General features: G+C 45.9%; 2 protein-coding genes across 2 annotated transcripts in view; one reads left to right on the top strand and one right to left on the bottom strand.

Annotated features, from left to right (window-relative positions):
* Window positions 1–464: 464 nt before the first annotated feature.
* Window positions 465–17972, bottom strand: LOC136572639 (serine/arginine-rich splicing factor 6-like). Its single transcript, XM_066573397.1, has 6 exons — window positions 17771–17972; window positions 15588–15715; window positions 8931–9043; window positions 7460–7668; window positions 2103–2150; window positions 465–1543 (listed from the first exon to the last, which is right to left on the bottom strand). The coding sequence occupies exons 1-6, from the start codon at window positions 17893–17895 to the stop codon at window positions 505–507; spliced, it is 1662 nt and encodes a 553-aa protein (XP_066429494.1). The 5' UTR covers window positions 17896–17972; the 3' UTR covers window positions 465–504.
* Window positions 17973–18005: 33 nt separating this feature from the next.
* TANGO6 (transport and golgi organization 6 homolog) overlaps window positions 18006–20482 on the top strand; it is a 46866-nt gene continuing 44389 nt past the window's right edge. Inside the window, exon 1 of the mRNA XM_066573382.1 lies at window positions 18006–18132. Within this exon, the coding sequence (XP_066429479.1) occupies window positions 18021–18132 (112 nt within the window). The 5' untranslated portion in view covers window positions 18006–18020. The remainder of the gene's footprint in view (window positions 18133–20482) is intronic.

Genomic DNA, 20482 nt, shown 5'->3' with positions numbered 1-20482 from the left:
AAGTGGCAGCTCCTTTTGCCTTTCTCCAGAGGGCATGCAGTTGGCCCATTCTAGTCAACAGCTGACCTGAGACAGCTCCTAGAACATTAATAGCATTTTAATATGAAATGCCATGAATGTCTCAACAGTAGGTTTTCAGCTCCTGGGACAAGCACCAATCGTTAGAAAAGTGTGCAGTTGGCCATGCATAGGCTGTTGCTTTCCATTGTAATCACTATGGGCCATATTAAAAATGCCATATGTGCTGGAGGCAGTTTCTATTTCTCTGGTGGTGTTCAGTGGAGATTGGCTGCACAAACTGAACAGATATGTCATAAATGTTGATCGTAGAAACAACCATTTAAGCATACAAAATATTACTGCACCAAATTTACACTTTTTTCCTGAAAAAGAACAGTGGGATGCATACAGACCAAAATAGGTGTTCTTTTTGGGAAATAAATATAAAACATTAACATAAGGTGCAGAGTGCAACTCTGTTTAATAAAAGTGAATCAGAAAATGTCAAGGATCTGTAGGGGAGGACGATCTAGATTGCTGTTTGGGAGGAGTATTAAACGATAGGGTTTCTTCTTCGTCTTCTTCTTCTTCTGTGTCATCTGGGGGAATAACTTTTGTAGGAGATGGAGGAAAGTTATCATCTTCAGTTCCTTCTCCGCACACAGTCATACCTTCCTCAATTTCCTTATCTGATTCTGCAGTAAATAGCACATTGGATGCTATTTTGTCTTCATCAGATGGTTCACTAGAGCTGCTCCGATCATCATGGCCAAGTTTCGGACTTCTCTCTAAGCTCTGGCTGCGGCTTCTTTTACCATTTCTTTCAACTTCTTTAACACTTTTGCTTCTTTCTTTGCTTTGACTGTGTCCATCATCAATGTAACTGTTTCTTTCGGTTTCATTGCTCAGACTCCTGTCTCTGCTTCTCCTGCTATGTTTCTCTCTTCTGCCTCCGCTCTGGCCTCTATCGCTATCTTTTATATCCCTGGTCCCACTTATTTCTCTCTTATCCCTGCTTCTGCTTCTTTCCCAATCTTTTCTTTGATTACTATCCCTTTTTTCCTTACTGTGCCTTTTATCTCTATCACTGCTCAAGCTTCTGTCCCTTTCACCAAGGTCCTTTGCTGAACTTCTCTCTTGACTACCATTTTTTTCCCTCTGACTAATTTGATCTGCCCTCCCCTTGCCAAGACTTCGTTCATTACTTTTGAAGTCTGTCTCCTTGCTTTGACTCCTGCTTTCTCTTTCCTTGCTTTGACTTCCACTCTTCTTTTGTTCTGTGCTTGGGCTTCTGCTAGCTCTACTCTTTCTTGATTTACTAGGACTCCTACTCCTATTTTTGCTCCTTTTTACCCTGTCTTCACTGTAACTTTGAGTTTGTCCCCTATGCTTCTTGCTTACATCTCTGCTACCTTTACTTATGCTTCTATCCTTAGTGCGACTCCTGCTACCCCTTCTACCCTTGCTAACACTTCTACTATGTCTCCTGTCTCCGCTGCGACTTCTGCTTCTTCGGGCTCGTCGCCTGCTTCTGCTACGTGATCTGCAAGTTTGGAAAATGCATAGTAAAACAGAGCACAAAATCTTTACTAGAAAGCAAAAATAAAATCTTAACTCTCACTAACCTTGATTTAGAGTTGGACGATAGCAATACTTAGTTTAAAAATCAGGCTACAACTTGTGATCTGTAGTTATCACAAAATTTAAGGAAGTGATAAAAACTAATAGTAACTGTGTCTTCTGTAGAGGCAGCCTCAGGCATCCTGCTTTACAGTGCCTACCTCAAGAGTTCCCTCTTTAAGAAGTCCTGCTTTACTCACTTTAAAGTATGTCCTAGCACCACTCTGCACTTGGTAGGATGTTTATTACATGTGAGCAGCAAAATATATTATATATCCATCCTCCTGTGTTAAACATAGGAAGTTTCCCCTGCAGACATGATCTGTACAGATAACTTTCACAAGCCCAACTTTGTCTTTTTCTGGGATGAATGGCAGCCTAGAAACAGCTTATATAGTTACATTTATGAAAATGATATTGAAATATCATTGTGCTCTGACACTGCAGTATCACTAACATACTAGTACAGCTCCGAGCCCTACCTTGATTTAGAGCGGCTGCTTCTCCACGATCGAGACCTGAAATTTGACCTGAAATAGGAAACAGATTAAATTCCAAAATTTGATACAGCATTTTAAATGAAAAATTTACAAGAACAATTTGTTCTCGTCACACCAGACTTGTATAATCTGAAGCAATGGTAAACTTGGTGCCTTTTAGTTTTAAAGTGTATTTAAAACACTGAACACTTCTCATTAGGTTGAATCCTTCTGTAAATAATGGGGGAATTTACTGGGACTGGCATTTCTTATACCAGAGACATGCAAACGCCCCTAAATGCATTTGTCTCCTCATATAGTACTACTTACTAATATACTTCTATGAGCCAAGTACCTAGTTTGTACCACTACAGCCCCATCATGTGACAAAGGAATTTGTGTATTCTCTTCCTGGGTGATGAAGGAAACTACACAGCTGCAGGTGACTGAGGGCTGCCTGACTCTCCCCTGGTACTATGTGGCAATTATTGCTACCATCTCCGCTGCTCTTGGTGTAAGCACAAGCCATGCTGGATCCTACAATGGGGGACAGCATGGAGAGATCAACGAGACATGCTTGTGGGAGAGATGGCAGCAGTCCAGGAGAAGAAAGGGATGCTTACAGGATGAAAATGGTGAATTGGTTAAGAATGATGTTTAGAAGGCCGAACTTTTAAATTCCTATTCTGGCTCTGTTTTCTCTCAGAAAGTAGATGTAACATCAACTGATCTTCCCAGTGCTATTGGGGGAATAAAAGAATGCAGGCTATCTGTAAGCAGAGAGATGGGGAGGGAACACATACCTAACTTAAATTAATTCAAGTCTCAAGGTCCAGATGAATTACATCCTACGATACTAAAGGAAGCAGCGGAGGTAATTGCTGAACCACTCGCCATAATCTTTGAAAATTCCTGGAGAACAGGAGAAGTCCCAGTAGATTGGAAAAGGGCAAAAGAGGGAAGAAGGTGGATCCAGGAAACTACAGGCCTGTGAGCCTGACTTCTATACTGGGAAAGACCTTTGAACAAATTGTTAAACAGCATGTATGCAAGTACTTCGATGAAAATGGAGTAATTAACCAGAGCCAGCATGAGTTTGTAACAAACAAGTCATGGCAGACAAACCTAATTTCCTTCTATGACAGAATCACCGACTGGGTTGATCCGGGGAAATGCGGTGGATATAGTATACCTTGACTTAATTAAGCACTTGACAAAGTATCTCATACTATACTTATTGGAAAAAAAAACAAAACGACCGAACATGGGATTGACAAGGCAATTGTCAGGTGGATTCACAACTGGCTGAGTGATTATACTCAGGGAGTGGTCATAAATGGCTGCACATCCAAGTGGAAGAATGTATCAAGTAGGGTACCACAAGGCTCTGTCTTAGGCCCAGTGTTGTTCAACATTTTTATTAATGATCTGGTGGAGGGATTTGATGGGAAACTGATCAAATTTGCCGATGACACAAAAGGTAGAAGGGATAGCTAACACTAGGGGAGAGAGGGAGTGCATTCAAAAAGATCTAGAAAAGCTTGAACAGTGGGCGGCGACTAACAGAATGGTATTTAAACAAGGAGAAATGCAAAGTCCTACATCTGCGCAAGAAAAATGTAAAAAGTACATACAGAAAGGGAGGGATTGGGCTAAGCAGCACATGTGAAAAAGACTTGGTTATACTAATAGATCATAGACTGAACATGAGTCAACAATGTGATGCAGCAGCCAAAACGGCAAACACAATTCTGGGATGTATTAAGAGAAGCATAGAGTCTAGATCACGTGAGGTCATTATCCTTAGTCAGACCTCATCTGTAATACTGTGTCCAGTTCTGGGCACCCCACTTTAAAAAAGACAGACAAACTGGAGCAAGTTCAGAGAAGAGTTACCAAGATGGTGAGCGGACTGCAGACGGGCGGAAATTCTGCGGCGGGATTTCCCATGGAATTTCCGCCCGTGGAAGCTGCCATAGGGTTGCGCTCTGCGCATGCGCCAGCTGCCCGGCAGCCAGCACATGAAAGAGCCAGGGCCGCGGGAGCAGGTGAGTGACGCGCTCCTCTCTGCAGACGCACGGGTTGGGTCCCGCTGCAAGAATTCTCGCAGCCGGATCTGACCCGGCCGTCTGCAGGCGGCCTAAAGGATCTGGGAAAGTTTAGCTTGCAAAAAAGAAGGCTGAGAGGAGACTTAATAGCTGTCTACAACTAACTGAAGGGCTGTCACAGTGCAGAGGAATCAGCCCTATTCTCATTTGCACAAGGAAAGACTAGAAGCAATGGGATGAAACTGAAAGGGAGAAGACACAGATTAGATATTAGAAAAAGCTTTCTGACAGTGAGGATGATCAATGAGTGAAACAGGTTACCACGGGATCAATGGAAGTGTTCAAACAAAGGCTGGACAAATATCTGTCTGGGATGATTTAGTGAGTCCTGCACTGAGCAGGGGGTGGAACCCGATGACCCTGGAGGTCCCTTCCAACTCTAACATTCTATGAAGGGGATACGAGGACTTGAAATCTTTCAGATTTCAGGGTGCATTGAAAGACAGTATGGAGGCAGAACAGGCAGAAAAACATGCGTATTTAAGCTTGTACTATATAAGGGACTTGTTTGGCATGATAGCTGTGGTATGAGAATTTTATTTTCTATTTTAATAATCCTGATATATATTAGGGTGGCCCTTATTTAACATTCTAAAGGTTTTGCCGCCCCCCCATCTTGTTCTAATCACCAAAAAGCGATCTGTGCAAATTTTTTGTTAAACAGACAACTGCGAGGCGACAGTCATTGACCATGACGCATTGAAATTTTCACCCAGAAATTCATTTTTTACATACATTTTTTTAAAGTTACTTTATTTATAAATCATTTGTAAGCAGTAGTAATGGAAATTCATGTGAGGTTTCATTAATTTAATTAGCATTGTTATTGCCAAGTTAAGCCAGAACTACAATTGATTTAACATACAATTATGTTATGCGTGAATTATGTTATGTGATTTAGACATTGCACAATAATATTACATGCAGGACTTTCCCTGCATTAAAAGTAACTTCTCTATTAACATGGTTCCCTATGTATAAAGCCATGCACCTTTGCTCTGCGTTATACATAGGGAACGCTATTGGGCTTTATCACTGCACTTAATGAGCTAAATTTCATTAAGTACAGTAAATTATTCATGGAGGTGGGAGGAGCGGCGCTGTCCAACATTTTGTTTCACAGATCATTACCAGAGACCGTAAAGAATACCCAACTGCTACTAACTCCTCTCTTAGGGCAAGGTCATACAAGCATTTTTTGCATGCAATGCCCGCAAAAAAAAGCGCATCTGATAGAACCATTGGTTCCCTATGTAGTGTTCACAAGAGCGTCTTTTACAGGTGCAAAATACTCGCACCTGCAAAAGACAGGACATCCGTGCGCCAGGAAGGTCCATGCTGCGTGGAAAGATTCCACGCGAGGAGTCCCCTCATCACTGAATGGCTGAGCGCTGTTACTAATCACAGGCAGTGCTCAGCTGTCATTCAATTATTGGCTGAGCGCTGCCTGTGATTGGCTGAGCGCTCAGCCAATCAGACACAGCCTTTTCCGGAGGTGAGGATTTTTAAATCCTGGCAGGAGAACAAGCTGCAGAAGAGTGTCGGGGAAGCCAGTGAGAAGACGCGCAGGAGCCGTGACAGCAGTGGAGCGGTGATATATATATATATATTTTTTTTTTACACCAGCTGGGAATGATTTTCAGGAAAGGGCTTATATTTTAAGCCCTTCCCCGAAAATCACTATGGGGTTGCCTGCAACCCATTGCTTTCAATTGGGGGGCTGCAGCGCCAGCCCAATTGAAAGCAATGGCAGAAATTTACAGTCCTCTGCCCCAGCTGTGATAGGTCCCCACAGGGATGAAGGAATCCCCTGCAATAGCTGTGGCAGCTGTAACAGAGAATCGCGATCTTCTCCATATGTTTTCAATTGGGGCTGGCGCCGGCCCCATTAAAAGTAAGGGGCATGGAGCTACAGTCACACAAATTTTTAACATGCGTGGAGTGCATTTTTTCCATGCATATAGGTGTGTAAAAAAAACAAAAAAAAAAACAAAGAAGATGCTTGCCTGACTGAGCCCTTAGGGCTCATGTCCACGGGCAAAATATGATTTAGGATCCGCAGCGGATTACCTGCACGCGGATCCGCACCCCATAGGGATGCATTGACCACCCGCGGGTAGATAAATACCCGCGGATCGTCAATAAAATGGATTTTAAAAAAAATGGAGCATGAAAAAATCTGGACCATGCTCCATTTTCGTGCGGGTCTCCCGCGGGGACGGCTCCCGCGGGCTTCTATTGAAGCCTATGGAAGCCGTCCGGATCCGCGGGAGACCTAAAATAGGAATTTAAAGCATTTACTCACCCGCAGCGGGACGGGAAGCTCTTCTCTTCCTCACGGCCGCATCTCCCTTGCTTCGGCTCGGCGGATGTGCCCGGCGCATGCGCGCGGCACGTCGACGACGTGCCGCCGGCGTCAGGAATTAATCCGCCGGCCGAAAAAGAAGATCCGGCCGTGAGGAAGAGCAGAGCTTCGCCGCCCGCTACGGATAGGTAAATTCTTATTTATTCGTATTTTCAGCGCTCATGTCCGCGGGGCAGGAGGGACCCGCTGCAGATTCTACATGTAGAATCCGTAGCGGGCCCGATTTTCCGCGTGGACATGAGGCCTTAGGGCTAAATAATGTTTAATGTTTTTTTAATTGTTTCTATTAAACAGTTATGGCATATCCATAGGATATTTCATGAATGTGTGGTAGGGATCCAGCAAATGGGCACCTCTATTTTCAGGATTGGTGAGGGAGTCGAGCTGTAACATCTTCCCCATTAAATATCTATGCCAGATAAACACAGGTATTACTCTTTGGCAAAAAGAGAAATAATTCATTGAAGCCAAAGATTGCATTTTATTTTTTCCGCTGCGGCCTCTCTGCTCTCTATGAGGAGAAAAAGACGCAGTGGAATGCCGGCAATTTTGCAAGTGTCTCAATAAATTTGGCGTATCTTTGTACTTCCATGCACCAGAAATTCAAATCTACGCCTGCTATGAAATGGCATAGATTTACGCTATCGTTTATAACAGTCTATTGTATAAGTTATAATAAACCTGTCTATTCACTGGAGACTCTGCCAAGGTACACCCACCTGCTCAAATCGTGTGGAGAGCAGCGGAAAATCTAAAAAGTGGGCTAAAATTTGTGACGAACAACTTGATAAATTTGCCTTGCATTCTAGTCCAGATCTAATTCACAAGACAGTCTGATAATTTCCCTGGAGCAATTTCGCATCATTTCTACCTTTTAGCATACTTACCTTGAACGACTGCGTGAGGAGGAGCGTCTGGCCCATGACCCATCCCTATCCTCCACAAGACGGATCTTTCGACCGTTGATCTCTTTGCCATCCAGTCTTTCTAGAGCTCTTTTCATATCAGAGTATGAACGGAATTCTATGATTCCTTCTTTAGGTCGTCGGTGATGAGCATCAGAAAAAGTGACCTCCCCCACTTGCCCCATAAAGTCCTTTAAAGTAAGGTGTTAAAGAAGAAAAAAACAAAATATAACATTATTCTAAGTTTTATGATACATCAATATATTTGTACACTTCGTCAACATTTAAAAAAACTATTCTTCAGATAGTTCTGACTCCCTTTTTTTTTCTGCTGGGTAAATAATGCATCACTTTTATAGATGGGAATTTTAGGCCGCCTGCACACGGGCAGAAATTCCGCGGCGGGATTTCCGCCACTGAAAGCCTGCATAGGAGTGCATTACAATATGCACTCCTATGCAGACGGCTGCGGCTTGGCAGCGAGAAGTCTCGCGCGGCAAACAAACCACGGCATGTCCTATTTCTGTGCAGGACGTCACTCACCCGGCCGCCGGCTCCGTTCTGCGCATGCGCCGGCTGCTCGGCAGCCGGCACATGAAAGAGCCGAGGCCGCCGGGAACGGATAAGTACGCGCTCCTCCCTGCAGGTGCTGGGGTCGGGTCCCGCGGTGAGAAAACTCGCACCGGATCCGACCCGCTCGTCTGCAGACGGCTTTACAGACGCAGCGTTACCAAATAAGTATTTTTGTTTTATTATTTAAATTCTATTATAAATATGGCAACAGGTTTTTAACTTTTATTACCTTTTTTTTTTTTTTTTTTTAGGTAGTAAATAATTAGTAAAACTTTTTAAAACTTATTTTTCCTGCAACATGCGTTGCTTTGATCACTCCTGCAGTATGATATAATGTCATACAATTACATCATACTGCAATCGGGCAGGCATTCTATCAAGACACCTCACGGGCATGGTTTGATAGGCATTCTGCCATTACAGATCTGGATCCTTTCAGGAAACCCCGGGCTGCCATGACACCTGCACGGCTCCCTGCAATCTCTTTGCACGCGTTGTATGGATTGAGATCGCCGCGCGATCTCCCTTCATACATACCCCGAATGTGCAGGACGTAAATGTGCAGGGGTTACTGTAAATTACCACTATAAAAACTGTAGCGCTCTTTGTGAAAACAAAATTTTGTGTCAGTCTCTAAACATGTGGCCATGACTGTAGCCTTTATATTAACAGATGCCATAACTATCATAATGGTCATTACAGCACTCCGATGACTGCTTTTTGTGTCTTATCGAATAAATGTGATTATTTTCACGTTGCAGCATACTTTTCACCCCATTAAGATACTTTACATTTTTTATTTTTCCTAATCTGTTTATATGGCAGTACATTAATGCCTGTGCATGTAAAGATATACCCCAACCATCATAAATACTCCTACCTTCAAGTCTTGGCAACTACAGCGTGTAGAGAGATTTTCCACCCTTAGGCGATACATTGTGCGAACTGGAGGTCCAAATTTGTCACCAACACTTTTGCGGTAGCCATAGCCATCTGGGACACAGGAAGATAGATCACAGGTAGCAGGATTACAGTTACTAATGACAATAGCAGAAAGGCACACATTGGTAGACGATGCAATATACTAGAGCTGGCTTTACATGTTACACTATCCAATTCACCTACAATAAAATGACAATTATACCTAGGCCTCCCTCACGCAGATGTTTTTTGCACCGCGCTAATCGCAGTATAATGCTTCCATTGTTTTCAATGGGACCGCTCAAACAGACTGCGATTTTCGAGCAGTGTCTGTTCTACTTTTTTTTTTGTGTTTAGCGCTCCTCATCAATTTAAACGCAGCAAAACCGTCACAATTTAAATTGCGGTGCTTACCGCAACGCATGTGTGAGTGGGGCCTTACTGGTAATTTAATTTTATGGATTTTAAGCCAGCACCAGAGACAGAGGGTCTTCACCTAGGACAGGCAATCTGCAGGTACAGAAGGGAAGACCCCCCTACTCGGATTCAGGGGTTACAGAACATAATGGGATCTCTTCATACTTTTTTAATCTAGTTCACCTTCTTGACCTGGGGGTGTAGAATCGGCCTCAAACATGATATCTGGCAATACTCAAGTCTCAGATATCGACATGTAAGCCAAGCCCCCCTGGGACAGAATGAGCAACAAGAACTGTCCCGGCTCTGTCCGCTCATCCGTTTCAGAACTCTTGGTATCAGACATATGGAAGGAAACACAGCCCAGAACCTGGTTCCAGCTCTGTAGGATGGCATCTATTCCTGACAGAATCAGAGTCATTGAGGGAGTAGAACCACCGGGCCTTCCTGTTCTGCTGGGACATAATAGGTATGTACTTGAACAGCCCCAGAGTGAATGCTTTTTGAAAGATGTCCATATCTAAGGACCATTCTGCTTGATGCAATCTGTTGCGACTTAGGAAGTCCACCCCATGGGCTATCTTGTCCTCTTAGGTGGTAGTGAAAAAAACTAATTGTTTACCATCCCAAAATTCTGGTGAGCCATCTTCAAAGTTTTGGACCTTGTTCCCCCATTGATGATTTCTATACACACAAGCACGGTCATGCTGAAAGTAGATATGATTGCTCCTAGTGCTGTAGTGCCTTCTGTGCAGCTAGCAGCTCCTTTAAGTTGGAGGAAGGTCCCCAGGCCATTGTATTCAATTGTTTGCCATATTGGCCTGCTTCGGCCCATTCAAAAGCTAGAAAAATGAATTACAATCAATTCAGGCCACTTAAGCAGAAAGGTAGTGACTGTTTAGGCTAAGCGACTGAGAGTCGAATTGCCCTTCTTGGTTAATTAGTCCCAAAATAACAGATAATTTGGATCTTTCTGTAGCTATAGCACAGGTGTCATCACGATAAATTGGATGACAGAAAGAAACCTGAGCGATTTGTTCATCCCTACGCATTTCACCCACTAAGTGGGTTCTTCAGGGGCAAAAGAAGGATAATTCCAGTGGAGATATACTGGATAGTGGCTTGCTATGAATAAACAGATTCACTCATTAGATAAGACTGCCTATTAAAATGATATCAATGGACCTTCTTTTGCCCTAGCTTTTGAATATATGTGTGTTTGTCCTTCATTTATTTTAACTGATAGTAATAAAAGTTACATTTTAGCATTAATAGTTCTAAGGTCCATTAGGTTAGCCCATTCAAATACTGTGGGGTCAAAATAATAAGTACACCCCTAGATGAATTCGTTAAGGGGTCTAGTTTTCAAAGCTGGGTCATTTGTGGGGGTTCTTTTTGGCCGCTCCATGGCTCTACAAGTGGGCCATGGGGCCTGGAATTATTTCAGTTGTACCCTGAAATCCAACGGGTGTTCCCTCCATTTTAGGCCTAGTCATGTGTCCTGTAAGCAGATTGGGGCCACAATGGGTATGTTTCTGAATACAGCACAAACAGGGAGATCCATTTTGGGGTGAAAGTCTTCATTCATATGTGTGCTGTACAAAAAAAGCTGTTTTTAAAAGGACAGAATTGCCCAAAAAAAATAAACTCAATTTTTTCCTTTTGCTTTGCTTAAATTTATTTAAAAACTGTGGGGTCAGAACATGCAGTACACCCCTAGATGAATTTGTTAAAGGAGATGTCCCGAGGCAGCAAGTGGGTCTATACACTTCTGTATGGCCATAATAATGCACTTTGTAATGTACATTGTGCATTAATTATGAGCCATACAGAAGTTATAAAAAGTTTTATACTTACCTGCTCCGTTGCTGGCGTCCTCGTCTCCATGGTGCCGACTAATTTTCGCCCTCCGATGGCCAAATTAGCCGCGCTTGCGCAGTCCGGGTCTTCTCCTCTTCTCTATGGGGCTCCGTGTAGCTCCGCCCCGTCACGTGCCGATTCCAGCCAATCAGGAGGCTGGAATCGGCAATGGACCGCACAGAAGCCCTGCGGTCCATGAAGACAGAGGATCCCGGCGGCCATCTTCAGCAGGTGAGTATGAAGACGCCGGACCGCCGGGATTCAGGTAAGCGCTGTGCGGGTGGTTTTTTTAACCCCTGCATCGGGGTTGTCTCGCGCCGAACGGGGGGGGGGGGGTTTAAAAAAAAAAAAACCCGTTTCGGCGCGGGACATCTCCTTTAAGGAGTCTAATTTTCAAAATGGGGTCATTTGTCGGGGTTCCCTATGGCTTTGGCCACTCAAAAGCTCTAGAAGTGGGCAATGGGGCATAAAAGGCCTTCATGCAAAATTTCTGTTCTGAAAGCCACCGACTACTCCTTTCATTTTGGGCCCCGTTGTGCATCCAGACACAAGATTAGGGCCACAATAGGTATATTTCTAAAAGCAGGACAAACAGGGGTATCCATTTTGGGGTGCAAGTCTTCATTCATATGTGTGCTATTAAAAAAAATAATTTTTAATTGTCAGAATTGCCCCCCCAAAAATAATGTTTTTCCTTCTGATTTTCTTGGATTTATTCAAAAACTGTGGGGCAAAATGGGTTGTACACCCCTAGATAAATTTGTTAAGGGGTCTAGTTTTCAAAATGGGGTCATTTGTGGGGGTTTTCTATGGTTTTGGCTATTTAAGAGCTCTACAAGTGGGCAATGGGGCATAAAGGGACTTCAAGCAAAATTTCTGTTCTGAAATACACCGACTACTCCTTTCATTTTAGGGCCTGTTGTGCATAGAGACATAAGATTAGGGCCACAATGGGTGTGTTTCCGAATACAGAACAAACAGGGGTATCCATTTTGGGGTGTCAATCCTCATTTTCATGTGCACTATAGAAAACAAATAGGTCTTTAAAATGACATATTTGCAAAAGTATGAAATTTAATTTTTTTCTCCTCTAAATTGCAATAATTCCTGAAAAAAAACAAACCTGTGTGGTCAAAATACTCCTGCCCCCCCCCTCCCCCCCCTCAGTGAATACATTAAGGGGTGTCGTTTTTAAAATGGAGTCATTTGTGGGGGTATCTATTATTCTGACACTCATGAGCCTTTGCAATATTGGCACTTTTGATAAATATACACAGGTTCTATTGGTCTATTTTTACCACCTAAATGAAGTACAATATGTGGCAAAAAAACAATGACAGAATCACTTGGATATGCAAAGCCTTTACGGAGTTATGATATGTTAAGTGACATGTCAGATTTCCAAAATTTGGCCTCGTCATTAAGGCGAAAACAGGCTTCGTCACTAAGGGGTTAAGGTGTCTTCACACCGAACAACAAAAAATATATCCATCTATCTATCTTACTGGATCATTCAAATGTGAACAATAGTCATTCAGTGCAAACACGGCCAACAACTGAACAACGAACGGGAATTCGTTTGCTTCTCGCTCATATTGTGCAGGCATAAAAAAAAAATCACTGTTTGCTCGTTTACACATCGTTGCGTGTAAACAGCGATCATTTAGTCATTCACTGAGGAAAGTGAATGTGAACAACTGAACGATTTAGCTGCCTGTATAGTTTAAATAAGTGTTTATTTGGGCGGAAAAGCATGCAACAATAATCAAGCCAGAGGAGCATCATATACATTGGTACAATCAATACGTATACAATCAATACGTATACATACTTATTGATGCGCCCACTCTCCCACTCCACTACCTCTCCTCCGTGGAGTTCGTTGCTGGCCCGCCTCCGCCCAACCCTTTTCTTTTAACTAACAGAATTTAATCCCACCTCAGGGTAGGGGTCCGCAAGGTGGAACAGAAAGAAACAAAGAGAAAAACGAAGAAGAGTTAAACAAGGAAGTGGCTCCAAGGGGCCCATAGGGGGATGGGGTGTGGGTGGTCCGGGTAATGGGTTATGCTCGCCTGTTGGGTACCGATTTGCGTGAGCCTTATGATCTGGTTAGGCAACTCCACGAGTGGGTGGGTTCCGGTATCATCATATCTGATATCCCCTGCGCCAGGGGGGGAGCAATATGGCCCGTTCAGCTCGCGAGAGGCTGTCAGGGTACTGGGTGCTTACGATGCATTTATTGTCCTGGAAATCCAGTCACCCAGGCCAGGGGATGACCTAAAGTCTAACCATGGCCTCCATGTTGTGTAGAACTTCTCCACCGTAGCATCCTCCTCTGCCCTCATCTCCTCAAATCTGGCCAGCGTATTCACTGCCTCAACCCAGTGGGTCTTAGTGGGGTTCGTGGTGTCCCGCCAGAGCCTTGGAATTATCTGCCTCACCGCCAGTATGAAAAATCTCAATAAACCCTTTCTCACCTGGGCGATAGGTCCCTGGAACATGGACAGTAGGGCCAGCTCTGGCGAGAACACCACACCTGCCCCAGATAGGTTATTGTATAACTCCTCCACTTCCTTCCATAGTGCCGCCACCGGGGGGCATTCCCACCAAATATGCACCATATTTCCCCATCCACTCAGACATCTCCAACACTGGGGGGAGGACTGGGGAAACATTTTGTGTATTCTGTCCGGCGTGGTATACCAGTGAGACAGGACTTATCTGCCTGTATAAACAGGCTGCACGACAAACAAGCGAACTCTGTCATTGTTCACTCCTGCAAAAGTACCCTTAAACCATCTAGTTCTGGCATGACTGAATGAAGCTACAATCAGAAGGCTGTCCAGGTAAGAGATAAACATAATCACCTTCAGCCTTACATGAGCCGCCACCTCTGAAGCCAGCTTGGTAAATACTTGGGGGGGCCATGGAGACCTAGAAGGGTAACGCTTGGAACTCTAGGCATCCTCCAATGACCACCGCCACCATCAAGACTTTTTGGTGGTCTGGATCAATCCGGATGAGTTAACAGGCATTGTTTAGATCCATTACTGCCATGCCGCACCTCGGATGACGAGGGCCTACTGCTGCTCGGACCATTTTTAATTTCTTGTATATTATGTATTTGTTTAGGCTCTTTACATTTCTGATAACCCTGAATGATCTGGCAGGTTTTTAGACCAGAAAGAGAGGGAAACAAAATCTTGAACCCATTTCTAAGCAGTGATAAGGAAATCAAAAACCTTTCTTCATTTTCTAGGGCTGCAACTTCTACTTTTCTCTGAACTTTTTGTAAGCAAATATTTTTGTGGCAGAGGAGAATCGAATTCAAGCGCTGCGGAATACGTTGGCGCTATAGAAATAAAGATTATTATTATTATTAGTCTTACTCCCCTCCCTCAGGGAGGCTAGAATACTTTTTTTTTTTTTAAAGGAGATGTCCCGAGGCAGCAAGTGGGTCTATACACTTCTGTATGGCCATAATAATGCACTTTGTAATATACATTGTGCATTAATTATGAGCCATACAGAAGTTATAAAAAGTTTTTTACTTACCTGCTCCGTTGCTAGCGTCCTCGTTCCCATGGAGCCGACTAATTTTTGGCCTCCGATGGCCAAATTAGCCGCGCTTGCGCAGTCCGGGTCTTCAGCAGTCTTCTATGGAGCCGCTCGTGCCAGAGAGCGGCTCCGTGTAGCTCCGCCCCGTCACGTGCCGATTCCAGCCAATCAGGAGGCTGGAATCGGCAGTGGACCGCACAGAAGAGCTGCGGTCCACGAAGGTAGAAGATCCCGGCGGCCATCTTCAGCGGTAAGTATTGAAGTCACCGGACCGCCGGGATTCAGGTAAGCGCTGTGCGGGTGGTTTTTTTAACCCCTGCATCGGGGTTGTCTCGCGCCGAACGGGGGGGGGGTTTAAAAAAAAAAAAACCCGTTTCGGCGCGGGACATCTCCTTTAAGTCCTCCTCCTACCAGGCTTCTGGTGTCATTGTTGATCTCCTTTCTGGGTGAAATCAGGGTCTTGATTTCCAGATAATACCTTGCTCTTCCCTTTAGAGAACCTCCATTTTTTTTGCAGTTGCTCTATGACATGTTAGGCATGCCCCATATTTGGTGGGGAGGCACATGTCACATCTGCCCTCCAGGAAGCAGAACCCTGCAAGTAGCCATCAGTGGGACCCTGAACATGGATGTTGGCCATATCAGCCCCACACTGCTCTGGGACATAAACTGCCATTAGGGGGAGTAAACGTATAAAAACCCAAGGAGGCATCTAGTCTACCTGAAAAGTAGGCCTTCTAAAATGCTAAGGCTAACAGGAGTATGTCACTAGTGTACTTACTGTGTAGACCCCTCCTTGGGGCACGTGTGTGTTCCACAACGACACGTTCACCACATAGGTCTCGCCCGTTCATTTCATACACAGCGTCATCAGCATCGCGGACGTCTTCAAACTCCACAAAGCCATAGCTTCAACACAAAACAAGATTGGACATGTTCACATAGATTAGGAAGTGCAGTCATTCCTGACGAGGCAATAGATAGTACTGACAGGGGTTTGGGCCAAGAGCTCTCCAATGACCACCATTCCGGTATGGTCACATAGCGGACGTTTCTGCGTGAATTCAGCTTTTTGGTGAGGATCTGCGGTGAAAAGCTGCATATGTGGCTGAGATTTTTCAAAGCCGAAGTTTTCCTTTGGGAGGTGCCCACATGGGGCATACATTATGCAGCAAAAAGATTGGAGCGCCCCTGTATGGAAAGTAGACACCTGCCTCGGAGCGCAGCGGAAAATCGCGTGAGCACGTTTTACTGAGTGAAGCCAGGTCAAACACGAAGAGATAGAACATACAGCCATTTTTTTCCCGAACAGCATCGCTCATGCATATAACACCATTCAAAAGAATGGGGCTCATATTAGAGTGAGATCGGGTTCATTCACATTGGCGATGTTTTGTAGGCTCCTACGTGGCAAGAATACAAAATCCCAGCATGCTCTATTCAGCCGCAATTTGCGATGCTTTGTAGCCCACGTTTCCCTATGGAGCCTTCCTTTTTGTTGCATCGCACATGGTTTTCCTGTGGTGCAACTTTTACAGAAGGAAGTCCTACTGTTTCCCCTAAAATAAGCCCTAGCTGTATTAAAAAAAACCAAAAAAAACACAACAACCACCCTCACCTAACAGGCGCTCTCTACTCTGCAGCACTGGCAGAATTCCTTGTAGTTTTGAGCCAGCACTTTCTGTTCAGAGGGTTCAAAAATCACCGCCTCCAAGAAGCGCTGGCTACGATTGGTTCTCAAACGCCGCGGCTCAGCCAATCACTGTAGTGCTCAATAAACCAATCACAGCCATCACTTTGAATGGCTGCGATTGGTTCTCAAGCACCGCGGTTCAGCCAATCACACCAAGAAGCAGTGGCTGAACACTAGTAACAAGTGCGCCGGAACTTTGAAAACAGAAGTGCGGTGGAGTGGACAGCACCTGTTAGGTAATGTATTGGTTTTTTTTTTTAAATGCCTCTAGGGTTTATTTTTGGGGTAGGGCTTATATTTCAGGACTTCCTTCACCCGCGGCCGGTACTGGGTGCAGCATTGCTGCTCAGGTGATGTGGATGTAAGCAGCTTTTGCCTGTGTTTTGAATGCGGAGGTGCTATGGATATTCTGCAGCATGTCCGCCCCGTGTAATAACACCCATTCAGCGTCAGTGCTACAACTAACGTGTCAGAATGCACAGCTCGGCGGGCACGGCACGGGCAGGCTACAACATCCGACCAGTCTGAGCGCCACCTGCTCCGCGCAGTAAAACCAGCCGTTATCCACTTTATTGCTTTTGTGTTTTCCTTGTGCATTAAAGACCTATTCTAACAATAAATTGGAGTCACCCTGAGGGGGCACAGCGGAAAATGGCAGATGAAAATAAAGATAGGCACAAAAATGGGCATTATTGTGGGCAACCAAAAGTGTGATTCAAAGGGTTAAATGGGTTTGGGGTACTGAACCAACACCGTCAGCCTACAGTGGGTGATGCCCCTCATCAAATATAGTGGAGTTCAGCCTGACCCAAAGTGGTTCTGGGTATGGAGGCTGGCATCACAGTGGGCATGCAGACAGTTTTTAATGAGTGAATGATGCTTTTGAATGGGTGTTAGAGGAGTTTGGCCCACTGATCTCACACTGCCAACACACAGGGGGCCATACCCCACATCAAACATCTGAATACAGCCCGCTCCAAAGTGGTTGTGGGTATGGAGGCTGGCATCAAAATGGGCTTATTGGAATACACACCCAGTGTTAGATCAGCGGCCGAAACCTGCTGCGGTGCGTGCGGCCCCGGAGGAGGCGGGAGGGGGCCCGGCCAGCCCCGCGGTGCGTGCGGCCCCGCAGGAAGCAGGAGGCCTGGCCAGCCTCGCGGTGCGTGCGGCCCCGGAGGAGGCGGGAAGCACAGCAGGCGCATAACGACTACGGAGACCGTTGGAGACATAATGCGCGCGGCACAGCGGCGGAAAGAGCGCAGGCCACTCACCCGTTCTTCAGATCCACCTCCACGATCCGCCCAAAGCCCTTAAAGAAGCGCTCCACGTCACTCTCCCGGATCCGGTGGCTGAGCCGTCCGATGTAAATCCTCGGCATCGCCGATGACCGCGACATACTTGCGTAGTACACAGCGTCAGAGCTGTCACTCACTCATCGCCCCACATACAAGCGGCAATGCGCAGGACCGGAAGTGGGCGTCAGGACAGAGGACTAGTGCGTGGAACGCAAAGCCTTACGTCATGACGTATTCCGGAGAGGAGGGGCTAGTAGTGCGCGTCTGGTCAAACATGGCTGCCACCACTAACCTGGAAGCAGTGGTAGAGGCGCTGAGAATACTGATAACACCGAGAGGTGAGACTAGCCGTGGGACTACACGCCCCAGTAGTAGTGCTGGGACCTGTAGTGCCACAGCAGCAGGGGCTTCTAGCATGCTTGGAATACGGAAGAGCTGTAGACTCCACTCCAGCCGTCTGAACTAGTTTAGGTATCTGTACAGGACTTGTCTTCTACACACAGACTTTACAGAATGTCTCTGTACGCACGGATATTGACAGTGGACGCCAATATAACTAATGGCCTTAGTCCTTCCCAGCAGAAACACCCCACAATATAACAGATCTGGTATTATTGTATCTTGACGCCACCAGGAAGTACTGGTGGAGTCAAGACTGACAGGGCGGTGACACCCCTGTACCTGATTGGCTGGACAGCTGGCTTGACGGCAGGTCCCTGCAGCCCAGTAAGGTAATGTTGCATCTCTAATGCCGGCCGGCCTGCGGCTCCGTTCATTCCCGGGTCCAGCTCCAGGCGCGCATAGGCCCAGCTGAAAGCCCCTTCCCCGCCTGCGGCCCAGAAGGCGGCACCCCGATCTGTGTTGAAGCGAAGATCGTGGTCGGCATGAGGGAGCCGGTGGCGCCACTGAAGCAGCTCCCCCTCCCCAGGTAGCAGCGCCAGGGGTCCACTAAGTGACAGACACCATCCACCCACAACAGCAGGAAGCTGGCAGGGGCGCTTCCATGTCTGACATGCGTCCCCCGCACAGTGCATTAGGAGAGCAGGGAGCCAACAGCGGCAGGGAAGTCAGATATAGGCATCGGCCGCAGACAGGAGGAGGAGGACTGCTGGGAGGCCGGGGACAGGCACTTAGCTGCGGTAACTGTACTGAAGTAGAGCGCCAGCTAACACACACGGAGGCCTGCTCACTCACTACGGCGCTTCCCGCAGTAATGCAGTTTAGCTCCTTCCAGGACCTTCATCTCTTGAGCCAATTGGGAGCAGGGGGGTGTGAGAGGGGCGTTCCTCCTGTCACACCCCTAGCTTCCAGTGGCGTCAAGATGCAATAATGCCAACAGATCCTCCTCCAAACTTCACTGTAGGGATGATGCGGTCAAGTAGAAACCGCTTTCCCGGAAACCGCAACACCTAAGTATGGCCATCCAATCGGAAGATGGTGGATTGTGATTCAGCTGTCCATAACATTTGCTTCCACTCGTTTACCGTCCAAGTATGACGCCCCAATCACCTTGCAGGCGACTTAGTGCCTTTCCTGCTTCATTGTCCATGCACTGTCAGTTTACGAGATCTCCCCTAACGTGGCTCCACTGCACACGCAAGACGAATAACATTACCAACAGTGGACCTTGGAAGTTCTAAAAGTGCTGCGGTGTTCCCCAGTGATTGGTTACTCAGTCCACCAGACCCCATTGGAAGACTGTTAACTCTACATCTTGCGGCATCCTGATGGTTTCTGTACTGAGTCATGGCTGGTGACCCTCCCCGTTATACCTAATGCTCGCATTGTCTGACACCACAGGATTGGTGGCCCCATATGTTCGTCAGCATAGTGTATATACTGACACCCACTGCACAAGCAGCAGCGCTGCCATACATAATGCAGGTAAATAGTGCATGCATTCCCAGGTATTCTAGAACACGCTGGGTAAACTGCTGTAAACATTAGTAGCCAGTTACACCCTCCATGAGGCCAGTGATCTAGACTTTAATAGAGAACAACCCAAAATGTTACACATTGGCTACCAGTCTTATGCCACATAAATAGTGTGAATATTGCCCAGACTGATATAGTGCATCGGTTAGGGGTCACATGGTGCGCCATATATTACAGTATCTAGTACCACGGTTGTCGGATGGAATCCTGAACTGCTTCTCTGGATCTGGGACTTTTTGGGCGCTCTGGAATTGTGCTGATTATAGCGGTTGTTTAGAATGAGGAAAATGCGGCTGCTTTCTTCTACAAACAGCGCCATGCCTGTCCGTTGGTTGTGTCTGGAATTGCAGCTCAGCTCCATTAACAGGAATAAGGCCTCATGCACATGTGGATAACCTGCGAGGCATTGCAGAAAGTAATTTAAAAAGCTTGCAAGCGATCGCTGATCCCATGGTTTTTCTGTGCGGATGTACGCAAATGCACAGCAGATCATCCATACAGGGTAAAAAAATCACAAGCCCAATGGTGTGTCCCCCCCACCTTCCTTCCCTGGTCTCCAAGCGACCTGAGAAGTATCTGTCTACAGATCCACAATGCAATGTAATTGCAGATCAAACGCTTTCATGGAGATCAATAGAGCCCGTTCACACAGAATCCATGCTAAAATGGAGCATGCCGCGATATATTTCCCGCTCGCGGGATTCGCAAATTAAATCCGCATGTGTATGTGAAGCTGAGGATGCTCCATGCTTT

This window comes from Eleutherodactylus coqui, chromosome 1, assembly GCF_035609145.1.
Source record: "Eleutherodactylus coqui strain aEleCoq1 chromosome 1, aEleCoq1.hap1, whole genome shotgun sequence".
NCBI lineage: Eukaryota > Metazoa > Chordata > Amphibia > Anura > Eleutherodactylidae > Eleutherodactylus > Eleutherodactylus coqui.
This window is presented reverse-complemented; position numbering and strand designations above follow the sequence as displayed.

Coding starts and splice junctions, on each gene's coding strand:
- LOC136572639 (XM_066573397.1), bottom strand. CDS start 17,895: ATGTCGCGGTCATCGGCGATGCCGAGGATTTACATCGGACGGCTCAGC. Junction 15,716..17,770: donor GAGGTGGATCTGAAGAACGG/GTGAGTGGCCTG, acceptor TTTGTGTTGAAG/CTATGGCTTTGTGGAGTTTG. Junction 7,669..8,930: donor GTAGTTGCCAAGACTTGAAG/GTAGGAGTATTT, acceptor CTTACTTTAAAG/GACTTTATGGGGCAAGTGGG.